The sequence below is a fragment of the Eleutherodactylus coqui genome, chromosome 12, assembly GCF_035609145.1.
Source record: "Eleutherodactylus coqui strain aEleCoq1 chromosome 12, aEleCoq1.hap1, whole genome shotgun sequence".
NCBI lineage: Eukaryota > Metazoa > Chordata > Amphibia > Anura > Eleutherodactylidae > Eleutherodactylus > Eleutherodactylus coqui.
Window position 1 is genome coordinate 3426185 of NC_089848.1, and position 13789 is coordinate 3439973.

Consider the following 13789-nt stretch of genomic DNA (forward strand, 5'->3'; position numbering starts at 1 on the left):
TATCGTTTCGTATACCTGGAGCTATAAGTCATGCTCGGGGATGACAAAGGCACTTTATGCATTCAGCATATACCTGTTTCAGGATCGATTTCAGTAGTCTCAAAGGGAAAAGAACTCTGCAAGAAGAATCTGTATGTTCCTTGCTCCAGTCTACGTTCCAGCCTGGTTTCTGTTAATCATGATTTCCTGCTCACGTGTCAACTGATAAATAATCAGGATATTCATCCAGAAATCAGTAAGCTGCTGCAAAAGAACTTTCCAACCATCCCTGGTACGTAGTTGCTGAAGCTGCGTCTCTAGCCTTATTTGATGGCAACGTTCCAACAACGGTTGAGGCAAATATGGCTCAGGTTATGGTGGAAGCAGACAAAGGTGAAGAAGAAAACAAACTGAAGACAAAAGCCCTTCAACATGGAAGGAGGATCCGGGTTACAAAAGCGGAATTGAAAAACCTGAGAAGACGGTTGTTGTGAATGACACTGCAGAAAGATGACGAACTCATTCAGGATTACAGCAACATTCCCACAAAAGACGACACTGAGAAACAATGTGTTTTACAGATGGCTGCCGGAGACCAACTGCTCCGGAGTCCTCCCATAATAATGGTCAGCGCTCGCTCTCATTGAGTTTGGCTTTTATAGAAATTATTGTTGTAAATGAAAATGCATTCTTCTTATAGACGTTGTCTGCGTTATTATAAAAAACTAATTTTTAGCAACATTTTCAAGTTATTTAAGGAAGTTTTTGGAATTACCTTTTGGGAAATTTGATTCCGTATGTTTTTAAACAATTGCTGGCTGCCTGGATGTGTCAACAGAAAATGGCCGAGATGGGAAGCGTATACGGCTTTTGATAGGAATTAATCGTTGCGTAAGGCATATACTATGTTCCAACTTCAAGGCGTTTGAGGGTCGCCTACGATTTGTCCGATGGAGCTGAAGTTTCGTACAGCCCGTTTTTTAGGTTGATTGAACAGGATTAGGGGGTGCGAGCAGCCAAACTTTACTCTCAGAAAATTACCTCCAGCCAAGGGCCGCCCCAACATACATCAGGGTGAAAGACAATGAGAGCTTTTAATCCACGTATTGGAAGTATGATGGAACTTGCGGGCGCTAACGTTCTAATATGCGACTATTTTCTCACATGCGTTTTGACTTGATTGGGGACAAGACCTCTGATTTCAGGAATTGTGGGGCTTTTCCAATGATGCGTTCGCGTTGGCTTTACTAGCAGCAAGTACAACAGGACTGGAATCTTTTTGTCAAGCCACAATATGAAACATGAGAAAAATCTATGTCTGATGATTCCGTCCCTCGGCTCCCCAACACCCAAACATGGAAAAATAGGCTTAATATAAAAGCTTTCTTTCAGATGACTGTGATGGATGCCTCTGACAGACGTGGTCTGTCGCCCATCTCTTACCCGTAGGCTTCCATGTTAAATAGGTATGTACGTTAACATATACAGTTTTTAATGAATGGTGTGAGATTATATTGAATCAATATCACAACATACTGTATAACTTAATGAAACTCAAGCTACATTAACCCCTTGACCACCCATATATCTTTTGATGGTGGCCGATAAGGAACTTTAATCTGCAGTGCCGTCTTTTGACAGTGCTACATTAGAAGCCTGGCGTGGGTCTCCCATGCTGGGGGGAGTGGGTGCTCGGCTGTTAGATGACAGTCGGGCACTTGCTCTGAGACTGGGGACCGGAAAAACTTCTGATCCCCGGTGTTTAACCCTTTATATGTAGCAGTCAGTGCAACCGCGGCATGTAAAAGGCTGACAAAGATGGGGGCTCCCTCTGTCACCCATCGGAGCCCTGCAATGCGATTGTGTGGTCCCAATGGATTGCTGTGGCACCCGGAGGCTTGGATATGGTCTCCGGGTCTGCCAGCTACAGTGGTCTATGAGACTCAGCATCTGGCTAACCTCATGGGCTTTCTAATGCACTACTATACTGATGCATAGTAGTGTATTAGAAGACTAATAAAAGATGCTGATATTCAAGTCCCCCAGTCGGACAAAAACAAAAAGCTAAGAAAGTATTTAAAAAAAATAGAAAAAGAAAAACATCAAAACCAAACCTGTTCCCCCTTTACTATGTAAAGAAAAAAAAAATCACATATGAAGTATTGCTGTGTTAATGGCAATCGTAATAACCCAGAGAAAAAACGTGCACACTGAACGCCGCAAAAATGAAATCCAAAATTACAAAAATGTACTTAAAAATGATGCCATTAAAAATACAACTTGTCCTGCAAAAAACAAGCTTGCATACGGCTATGTTGACGGAAAAATGTAAAAAGTTAAGGCTTCTAGAATGCGACAATGAAAAAAAATGAAAAAGTGGTTGGTCATGAAGGCGCAAACAGGCTTTGTTACTAAGGGGTTTAGGTTGACCCACCTATATCTATCTTTATCACTCAAAAGCAACAGCAGCATGGAGGAAATTATGATCTATGTAAGTGAATTCAGGGACATAAAACATTTATTAGACACTGCAGTGACGTCTCTTGTGTCTCTCTCCCACATCCTCTGCCCTCCCCTCAGCATGGATTTATATGGGCAGCCCCTGTGGTCTTATCTAGAATCCTAGAATGGTAGGGTCATCGGGTCTGACCCCCTGCTCAGTGCAGGATCACTAAATCATCCCAGACAGATGTCTTTTCCGCCTCTATTTGAACACTTCTATTAAAGGAGAACTCCCCACCTCCCATGGTAACATCTCATTGATCCCCTCACTGTCTAATATCTAATCTGTGTCTCCTCCCTTTCAGTTTCATCCCATTGCTTCTAGCCTTTCCTTGTGCATAAACCCATGCTGGCTCTGGTTAATTACTCCATTCTCATCCAAGTACTCGCATACATCTTGTTTAATAATCTGTTAAAAGATCTTTCCCAGTATAGAAGTCAGGCTCTGGCTGATGACTGTTTCATTACATGAAAAGAGGAATCATTTTGTACATTAACTTATCCTAATAAGCTGTGAATAATCTATTACCTTAGTTCCTGTTGTTGGAACCAGTCCGACAGCTCCCATGTATGTGCTTCCAATTGTCTTGATTTTTTCAATGTCTCTGTAACACTCCTTTTCCATGAGCTGCATTAAATAAAGAATCTAACATTAACAAACCAAGACTATACACTTTAAGAGGTTGAGAAGTTTTAGGGGAGTCTTTACAAATGAGAGTTAAAGGGGTTGTCTCGCGGCAGCAAGTGGGGTATACACTTCTGTATGGCCATATTAATGCACTTTGTAATGTACATTGTGCATTAAATATGAGCCATACAGAAGTTATTCACTTACCTGCTCCGTTGCTAGCGTCCCCGTCTCCATGGATCCGTCTAATTCTGATGTCTTCTTGCTTTTTTAGACGCGCTTGCGCTGTGCGGTCTTCTCCCTGGTGAATGGGGCCGCTCGTGCCGGAGAGCTGGTCATCGTAGCTCCGCCCCGTCACGTGTGCCGATTCCAGCCAATCAGGAGGCTGGAATCGGCAATGGACCGCACAGAGCCCACGGTGCACCATGGGAAAGGACCCGCGGTGTATCGTGGGTGAAGATCCCGGCGGCCATCTTGGTGAAGGAAGAAGAAGGAAGACGTCGCAGAGAGAGGATTCGGGTAAGTAATAGGTTTTTGTTTTTTTTTAACACATCCCTTTGGGTTGTCCTGCCCGAACAGGGGGCCTATGGAAAAAAAAAAAAACATTTCGGCGCGAGACAACCCCTTTAACTACTGTATTTTGTAATTTACTCTTCTAGACTTCTGTCTCCTCTGGACAGTGGCCTTATCCACGAGATGACTGCATAAGGAGGGACATGTGACCCACAGGTCATCATGCCTTTTCCATTAAGAGCAGTGCATTTGACATCTGCGATTGCATAGCTACTCAATGTCGAGAATGAGCGCACTGTATTTTGATGGAGGTGGCATGAATATATGTGGGTCACATATCCCTCCATATGTAGCTATCTTATGTACAGGACCGCTGTCAAGAGGAGACCGAAAACTGGCTGAGCGGAGGAGGCATGGCTTCACTGATAATGCAAATAAGGGAGATGGAATAATACCTCCACAGTGCCACCTATTGGAAGGCAGCGTTCCTTTCAATTCCCAGTCATTGTTACAAAGCTTGTATAAAGAGTCTGACTTTGGCTTGAAGGAATGCTGCCTTCCAATAGATGGCACTGTGGAGGTATTATTCCATCTCCCTTATTTGCATATTACCCAGAGGAGCATGAATGGTCTTTTGAGTCTCCTCACTCATCATTTAGGTGCTCTCCCTAAGGAGAAAAGATAGAGAAATTCTCAATAAAGTCTGTATGAGTAAGTAAAAACACAAAAGTTATCACTCATTTGTAAAGACTCCTCTGAAAATGTCCAACTTCTTTACAGAACTCATTCTTTGTGCATTTTTTCTATAAATACAAATATGAAGACAATTTCCAGCTAACTTTTATCTAAACTGAAGTCTAAGCCTTTCAAAAAGGCGACCTTTTTGGTGAGACCACTCCTTACATAAACCTGATTCTGTGATGGGTTTTTAGTTCCATCACATTCTATTTATACTTGCCTTCGTCTTTAAGATCACGCCTCTAAAAGACCATTTTTCAGTACAATTTGGGGTGTTTCAATGTATCCACCAACAATTGTAAGAGTGGTGAACTCTTTGGAATTACCTGAATTTCGGCATTTCATTAAATGTTAATCATCCAAAGAAAATACAAATTGTTCCAAATGCCATCACTTTACAATAATATATAGTAATGCAAATTAGTGATCAGCATTACACAATAAGGGCTCAGTCAGAAGGGCGTTTTTACGCGCGATTTGCGGATCGCATGACGGATGCGCATCCGCAAATCGCGTGACCGGTGCGCGCAAGTCGCCCACAAATCGCCCAAAAATCTGCTCCTAGCCGCGTTTCATTAGAAACGGGCCGGAGCTGTCCAGCGCATTGCATTCAATGGAGACGGCAATACAGCCGTCTCCATTGAAAGCAATGCGCTGCGGGCGAGCCCGGGATGAATTGTCGGTAAGGGCTTAAATATATAAGCCCTTACCTGCAATTCATCCTAAAATGTGTAAAAATTAAAAAAGATTGTATACTCACCTGCCGGCAGCCGGAGCTCCGAGCGGCCGTCCTGCAGTGGGTGTGAGTCAGACCTGCCCCCTGATTGGCTCAGTGCTGAGCCAATCAGAGGCATGCCTCACTCACACCCATTCATGAATTCATGAATGGATGTGAGTCAGACCTGCCCCTGATTGGCTCAGCGCTGAGAGGCAGCAGTCACTCACCCATTCATGAATTCATGAATGGGTGTGTGAGTGTTTTCAGCCTCTGATTGGTCAGGGCTGTGACCAATCAGAGGCAGATCATTCAGCAGGCGGGGATTTTAAAGCCCCGCCGGCTGAATAGTGCCAAGAAGCAGTTCAGGAGAACTGACAGCGGCCGCGGCTGGACTCCGGCTGCAACGGAAAGGTGAGTATACAATTTTTTTTTTATTTTAACACATTTTAGGACGAATTGCAGGGAAGGGGTTATATATTTAACCCCTTCCCGACAATTCACCCCGCGCACGCCGGCAGCCCATTGCTTTCAATGGAGCGGCTGTATTGCCGCTCCATTGAATTCAATGGGCAAACATCGTTCTTCTCTGTCACAGCTGTTACAGCTGTGGCAGAGAAGAATGATTTGTCTTCTATATGTTCTCAATGGGGTCGGCGCTGCTGCCGCCGGCATATACAGAAGAGAACAGGAATCGCAGATCGCAGATAGGTGCGATCTGCGATTTTTTGTTCTATAATTTATCGGACGAGCGCATAAAAAGCGCTCATGTGTCCGATACCATTGCAAAGCAATGGTTTTATAAAATCGCCGGACGCATGCGCATGCGCAAATCACGGCTAAAAACGCCCGTCTGACTAAGGCCTTAAGGAGAAGATACAAATGTGTTACTGTGCTGGCTAGCTGAAGATGCGCTATTGCTCTCTGTAACAGCAGAATAAAGGTCTGATTTTTAAAATCAAGCCTTTAACCCCTTGAGTGGCACGCCCGGAAATTTTCCGGGACCAGCTCCACTGCCGATAGTGATATAGCCTGGAAGATTTCCGGGCTATGTATCACTATGGGAGCTGCAGAGCACAATGCCACAAGCTGTGCAGATCCACAGAGAAAAAAAGCAAGGGCTTTGAACAACAAAAGCAGAAGATATTGCTGATATGCCGGCAATCTCCTGCTTCTAAATCGCCTGCTTTGTTTATAGAAGCAAGCCGATGGTCTCTGTGGCAGGGAGAGCTGGTGCTTGGCTGTCAGACGACAGCCAGACACCAGCTCTTACAGCAGAGATCAGAGAAAACCTCCGATCTCTGCTGTGTTAACCCTTTACATGCTGCAGTCTATGTGACTGCAGCATGTAAAGGGCTGTCACTGCAGCATGTAAAGGGCTGTCACCATCGGACCCCCGGAATGTGATCGGGGGTCCTGATGGGTCCCTGTGGAAGTCCCCTAAAGGGACAACATTTTTTTAAAAAAAGTAAAAAAAAACAAAAGTTAAAAAATTATTAAAAAAAAAGAAATAAAAATGTAAAATAAAATCACACATGTGGTATCCCTGCGTCTAATGACCCAGAGAAGGAAGCTGGTACATTATTTAACCCCTTAATAACATGGCACCTTTTTTTCTTTTTTCCCCATTTCTTTTTTTCCTCCCCCCGTTTAAAAAATCATGGCTCCTTTATTTATCCATTGACATCGCTGTATGAGGGCTTGTTTTTTGCGGGCCGAGTTATATTTTTCAATGGTGCTAATTAATTTACCATATAATGTACTGAAAAACGTTTACAAAATTCTAAGTGGAGTAAAATGAAAAAAAAAAAAAATGACATTCCGCCATCTTTCAGTGCGTTTTGTTTCTACGGCGCACAAACTGCAACAAAAAGGACCTGATAACTTTATTCTATGCGTCAGTACGATTACTACGATACCAAACTTGTATAGTTTTTTTTTTGCTGTAGCACTTGTATTTTTTTCAAAGACATTTAATTTTTAAAAATTATTTTCTGCTGCATCTTCTGCGTGCAATAACTTTTTTATTTTTCCGTCGACGTAGTTAAGCAAGGGCTCATTTTTTGCGGGATGTCCTGTAGTTTACGTTGGTAACAATCCGGAATACATATGACTTTTTTTTCGCTTTTTATTGCATTTTTTCTGGGAAACCGGGTGACTGAAAAAGTGCATTTGTGGCGTTCTTTATTTTTTTTTTGGACTACGTTCACCATGCGGAGTAAATAATGCACTACTTTGATAGATCGGACATTTACGGACGCGGCGATACCAAATTTGTATTTTTCTTTTAGGATTTAGATTTTTTTATTATAGATATGGCAAAAGGAGGGTGATTTAAACTTTTATTACTTTTTTTTTAAAGTGTGAAAAAGTCATGAAAAAGAAAAATAACTATTACACTTTGGTCTTGGCATAATTGCACTGGCCGTAGAATTACTTTAATATATTATTTATACTGCTCAGAGAATGCCGTGAAAAATAAAAATAAAAAACATGCCAGAATTACAGGTTTTGTTAATCTCGCCACTAGAAAAAATGGAATAAAAAGCGATCAAAATTTTACATGTTTCAAAAAAATAGATAAATGAAGACTGGAGTTCATCCCGCCTAAAACACGGCCTTCTAGAGCTCTGGCAATAGAAAAATAAAATTAATACGGCTCTTGGAATGTGGCGACACAAAAGCAATCCTTTAAAAAAAAAAAATGCTTAAAATTTACAAAAATAGCGAAACATAAACACTGTATAAACTTGGTTATCGCCGGAATCATGCTGACTCAGAATAACGTTATCACACTATTTATTCTGCACGCTGAACGCCGTAAAAATGAAATCCAAAAAACAAATGGCAGGATTTCTTTTTTTCCCCCAATCTCCCTACAAATGTTTTTACAAAAGTTATGCAATACATTATATATACCCAAAAATGATGCCATCAAAAAACACAACTTGTTCCACAAAAAACAAGCCCTCATACGGCCTGGTCAATGGGGAAATGAAAAAGTTATGGCTCTTGGAACGCAACTGCAAAATTAGTTGAAATTCAACGATTAGACCATTTAAAAAACCTGCCCTGGTGGGTACGACAGGGGGGTAGGAAACCGCCACTCAAGGGGTTAATGGCTAACAAAAATAAAAGAAATGTCTTTACACAGCGAGCTTTAGAGAGGTGTCTTCATCTGACAGAAGGGCTGTCACAATTTGATCACAAATCTCCATACACAGTAACGCCATATGTTAGATATGCTGGAGATTTGCTGATGGTGCAGTGCGCTGTTACACCTTCTTTCTAGATTTGCTCTTTCATTCCTGCCATACTAACATGGACCTACATAGATTTACTTCACTTGTGAGATCTAACTTTTGTTTTTTGCATTGTACATATCGAGGTACAGCTTCCTCCAATATGGACATGCACTCCTTCCCATTTGTTCAGTGCTTTTAACCCCTTAAGGACCAAGCTGTTTTGTACCTTAAGGGCTTAGTCACACGGGCGCATTGGCACCTTACATGGGCGCCGATGAGCCCGTGTGACTGAGCCATTACTGCAGGAAGAAGATAGCTGTACTTCAAGACGGACGACTCCCCCGCAGCGATGAAGAAAGAACACATGACCGTCAATGAAGCCGGTCACATGTTCTTTCTTCCGGCGCTGCAGAGAGACGTCCGTCCTGAAGTGCAGCCGTCTTCTACCTGCAGTAACACGAGCGCCGATGCATCGGTGTGACTAAGCCCTAAGGACCAGACACTTTTTCGGGATTTTACCCACGTGGTGTCTTACTGCCCTATTGTTTTTCCTTTTGCTACCAACATTTTTTTTTTTTTTTAAAACTCGTTTTATTGACAAGTTAACAGCATGTCAAATACAGAAAAAAAAGAAGCATTGTGCAGTACAGAGTCTTCCATGTAACAGAAGCCAGTCGGGCCTGTACATTACGGTTTACATCTTATCTGGTACGTGTAGAGGGGGAATAAGGTAAGCGTGAAATAAAGTACAATGTCGTAGGACGGATAGGTAGGTGGGGAGAAGCAAAGGTAATGAGAGGTTCATGAGAAAGGTATGGCAGTGTTGGGGCATGTTTTAGAACATATATCTGTTGTAAGTTATCTTGTGCAGACTTGTATGGGTTTGCATCAAAATGTGGTTATCAACCGGGTATGTTGCGGTACGGAGTCGGGGCCATCAAGATGTTTTATTTTTTAGGGGGATGAAGGGAACGTGTAGATGTACTCCGGGTGGTTGACACCAAAATTATTTTTGCTGCGTTTTTTTTCCCGTGACATATAGGGTGATTTTTAAAATATCTTTTTCACTGACTTTTTTTCCCGTTTTTTTAGTTTTATTGGGGGTAAAATGCTAAAGAAAATGATTTTTTTAACATTTATTTATTTATTTTTTTACTTAGTATATTTATGCTAAAATAAAATATGGGAGCGGGTTCCTCTATTTATTTTGGATGTTTTGATATATAGTATGTATGGTTTTGGTTTACAGGGCGCATACGGCGACGGTTTTCGTTGGCGTCGGCTTTGTGTTATTTTCTTCTGTATATATTGTTGTTGTTCTCTGTAATTGTTATTTACTTGTGTATGTAATCATGTTTTTTACGATCTATGTCCCCCATGATGTCATGTAAGACCTCCGGGGGACATTCATTTTTTTTTTATTTTATTTGAAACTTTCCCAATGTACCTGGGGCATCTATAGGAGCCCCAGTTACAGGGGGAAACAACCCTTGGAGTGACATTAGTCACTGGCAAGGCTGGCCAGGGTCTAGTTTGACCCTCCAGCTCTGCTGTAGCAGAGAACCTCGGAGGTCACATGACCCCCCCCTCCCCGGGCTCCCGATGTGAAAGTTACATGTTACTTTCACTTTCTAGTACACAATGCTCATTGAGCACTGTGTACTAGGGTAAGGAAAGGCAGTAAGGGTTAAAAACCCCTCCTGCCTTCTCCTCTGGGTTATCAGCTGTCACTAACAGCTGATAACCCCTTCCTGTCTCTGATTGACTGCAGGGGCAGGAGGCTTAAAGTGCCGCCGTAATTTTACTATCGGCAGTGCTTTAAGCCCAGGACCAGGCGCCGTATATTTGCCGCGCCTGGTCCTTAATGGGTGAATTAAAAGCTTGGATTCTACATAAAGCCACGAGTTTGGATGTTTAGGCTCAAAGAGAGGTGAGTTTATCTACAGTAGGACCCCATCCAGATGTCACCTTGTCTCTGGCAGACGGACGTTCACGATTTGATCAAAACGTGCGCCAAGAACCTCCGATTTATATACATAATATTTATGTCTGTAATTCAGCTTTAAATTCATAGATCCCATGTTGGTGTATTTCTTGGTGTTTGTAGAATGCAATTACACCTTCTTTATCTGTTTGCTTTCTGCAATGCAGCCATAGTAACATGCAATAGAATTTCACAGCTCAAAGGCAAATTCAAATTACGATCTTTCATACAAAGATTGCAATATTTACGATTTAACATCATTTATTATTTTATGTAGCCATTAAAGAGATACATCTGCAGGAATGTTTAGTTTGTCTTGGGCCGCCTGCACACGGCCGGGTTGGATTCCGTATACAGAATCAGACCCTGTGCCTAGCCGGCATCCCCGCATACCTGAGATTTTCTTCTTTTTCCTGTAGTGCAGATGGTCCACACAGCGAGGCGTCAGACATGCACAGTACAGTTGTCTTCCCCAAATCGCTGCTTTGCGCCATATCATTCAATGGAAGCCATCCGTGGAGAATCCGCTCTGAAATAGAGCATGCTGCGATCTTTCCTCAGAAAATCGCAATTGATTTCCGCTTGTGTAGTGGAAAAAGCGTTTTGCCATTGCATGCTGTGGGCAGTATTTGCTGCAGAATCCGGATAGATCATCAATAGTTGATTGGGCACATGCTGTCAGCGATGCAAATACCCAGAGGTCAGAGCTGAAGCAGCGGAAGTCTCCGTGCTGACCTCCATGTAGTGGCTGGCGTTAGTAACTGCAGGCATGGCTCCCATAGATTTTAATGGGAGCCAGGCCTGCAGTTACAAGCTCCGACCTCTGTGTGTTTGTGGCGTTGACAGCATGCACCCACTCAGCTGATCGGTAAGGGTACCGAGCGACAGACAACGGCCGATCAACTATTGATGATCTATCCTGGGGATAGGCGATCAATAGCATTCTCACTGGAAAACCCCTTTAACATATATTAAATGTTATGGGATCTCTACAGTAATGAGATATCTTGGCTTTATTTATTGATTCTGGCCGATTGTAGTAATATTGTTAGCCTACCTTATGTTGTGTTTTTAGTGCTTGTTTTTCTTGGGTACTTTTATCTCTTTTTTCAATAAAGGCGTACATTTTTCAACAGTATTATGCTTTATATTTTTTCTGTATTGCAATAAGAACTGCCAAGATTTTCTGGCTTTAAAACAAGACCAATATAAATTCTATCTGTACTAAAGCCTGAGACAGAGCCATTTGTAGCAAGGTTGAATCTCATATGTCCCTGGCTACTGAAGTGCCATTCTGCGAGGCAGTATGAGAAACATTCTTTGCAGGGAAAGGGTTAACGCTCCCAGAATTTCAGATTATTTACTAATTTATTTTTTGTGGCATATATACATTTCTCAAAGATTATACTTTTTCCAGATCTGCAATGTTGATGGCATTTTTCTAATCAATTTATTAAGAATAGAGATGATTTCTAAGACAAACTTCTCCTTACCTCATCAAAATCAGCTATAATTTCATTTAAAAGTCGTAAACATTCCACTCCCATGTTATTGCCATCAAGTTCAATGTAAAAATCATTAAAATTCGGAATGGAGGCAAACATAACACCAACTTGTGAATAAGACTGATAATAAAGATCCTGGAAAAAGGGAAATGGAAACATTTTAGGCAACACAAAAAATGTATGAAGTATTGATGACTTACCAACATGAAGGACAGACATGCCCACAAAATGTCAGTACACCTACCACACATATATGTAACATTACGTGACCATACACATTATATCTAGATTGGCTATGCTGCTCATCTAATGCGTACAGTGGCCTCCTGACTCTCCCCCAATGGCTACAGTTGAATTACAACGGCCCGGTACCTTTGCACTCTAGAGATAAGGGGGTTAAATACCTACATATTAGTTTGGGATGCGCTTCTTGCTCTTAGATCATGGAGGAGAACATTCCTCAACTTGCTGCGGGATTATTTATTTTGGCTAATTTGTGAAAAGCCCTAATATCAAAGCACACTTTTTTAAAAATTGCATGTAAAGAACATGATGCGTTTCAAGCACTTATTTTCTTCATTTTGTGACATTTTGTACACGCTATTTTTTGTTGTTTTTTTTTTTACTTGACTTTAGGAGGGTTGATCACCTGATGCGCACGGCATCCTCATAACTCTTTCCTGGCAGAAGATGTTGGAGGAGATATTTCAACTGCCCAATCCGAAATGATTGGTGGGGGGTAATAAATACATTTCTTGAAAGCGCTGCGCAATAAGTTGGCGCAGTACAAACAACAAGATTTATGAGCCCCTGCCAGAGTTGTTCAGCAGCTGTTTTTTCCTTCATTACATACAAGTTTGGCCAAGCTAAGCATGAATATGTGTGGGAAGGGTGGTTGTCATAGCTTTTGGTCGAAGAGTGGCTCAGACTGGGAGAGTCTAATAAAGAAAAAGACCCTACATTGAAGTGCTTTAACCCCCCTAATCACGTTAAAAATTGGAAAAACCCTCCCGAAATCATCCTTTTTTATGTTCAGTTTATGTCAACTCTGAAAGCGTTTGGCCCAGAACTCATTCGCCTTCCCCTGTTGTGTTCCAGCGGCCATATCGTTTTTATTTCATCCATGTAGCTGGATGACACCTGGCATTTTGTGGGATGAGCTCTAGCTTTATGGGGTTATGTGTAACTACGAGGGATCCTTGTTGTGTGACTGTAGAAAATGGTGTGAAACACTAGGCTTCATATATCCATTAACGATATTTGATCCACGTCAGAGCATTACCGCTTCTGCCCCCAGAGCTGCTTCCACAGTTTAAAAAATGTTTACATTGAACAGGTTTTCCTTCTTCTTCTGTCAGAATCTCCTTGATGCCACGCTGATGCTGGTACGGCATTTGCATCTGGGTTGTCCACACTTATACGCACCTACTAGGATATCGGAGGTGCAGCGTATATCGGGACAAGAAGCCCGGAATCTGGGACATGGAGGCGCCAAAGTATTTCCAATGGTTTTATTCTTACGAAACATGATCTTCGGTCTTTCTGCAATTTCTCTTTGTAAAAGTTGGTCCCACTTTAAAATATTCCAGTGTTTTAAAAGGATCTTTTTGCTCAAACTGTGATGAACACTATAGGTTGTAATAACAGAGGGATTTGGGTTTTTATTTTCAGTTTGTTCCCGGTTACAATTTCTCTTGTGGTTTTCATGTAATCTTTTCCTACAGGCCGCTCCCACCAAAGCTCTAGGGTAGCCCTTCTCTCTGCATCTATTTTTTAGAACCTTTGCTTGTCTTTTAAACATTTCTACATTAGTACAATGTATTTTAATCCGTTTGATCTGTCCTCGCAGAATGTTCAATTTCCAGCTGTTTATCACACTGGACTGTTCTAAGAGAGTTTTGTGAATCTCACTGGAGTATCCCACAAGAGCGCCACGGTAGCCATTTGTTTGTGCATTGCATGATATCTCTTCTGATCTGT

General features: G+C 41.9%; 1 protein-coding gene across 1 annotated transcript in view; it reads right to left on the minus strand.

Moving 5' to 3' along the window:
- Positions 1-13789, minus strand: part of ADCY1 (adenylate cyclase 1) — a 281184-nt gene that overhangs the window by 20376 nt on the left and 247019 nt on the right. The window contains exons 16-17 of the mRNA XM_066584896.1: positions 11798-11944; positions 3011-3109 (exon numbers count right to left, since the gene is read on the minus strand). Coding sequence (XP_066440993.1) covers positions 3011-3109; positions 11798-11944 — 246 coding nt within the window. The remainder of the gene's footprint in view (positions 1-3010; positions 3110-11797; positions 11945-13789) is intronic.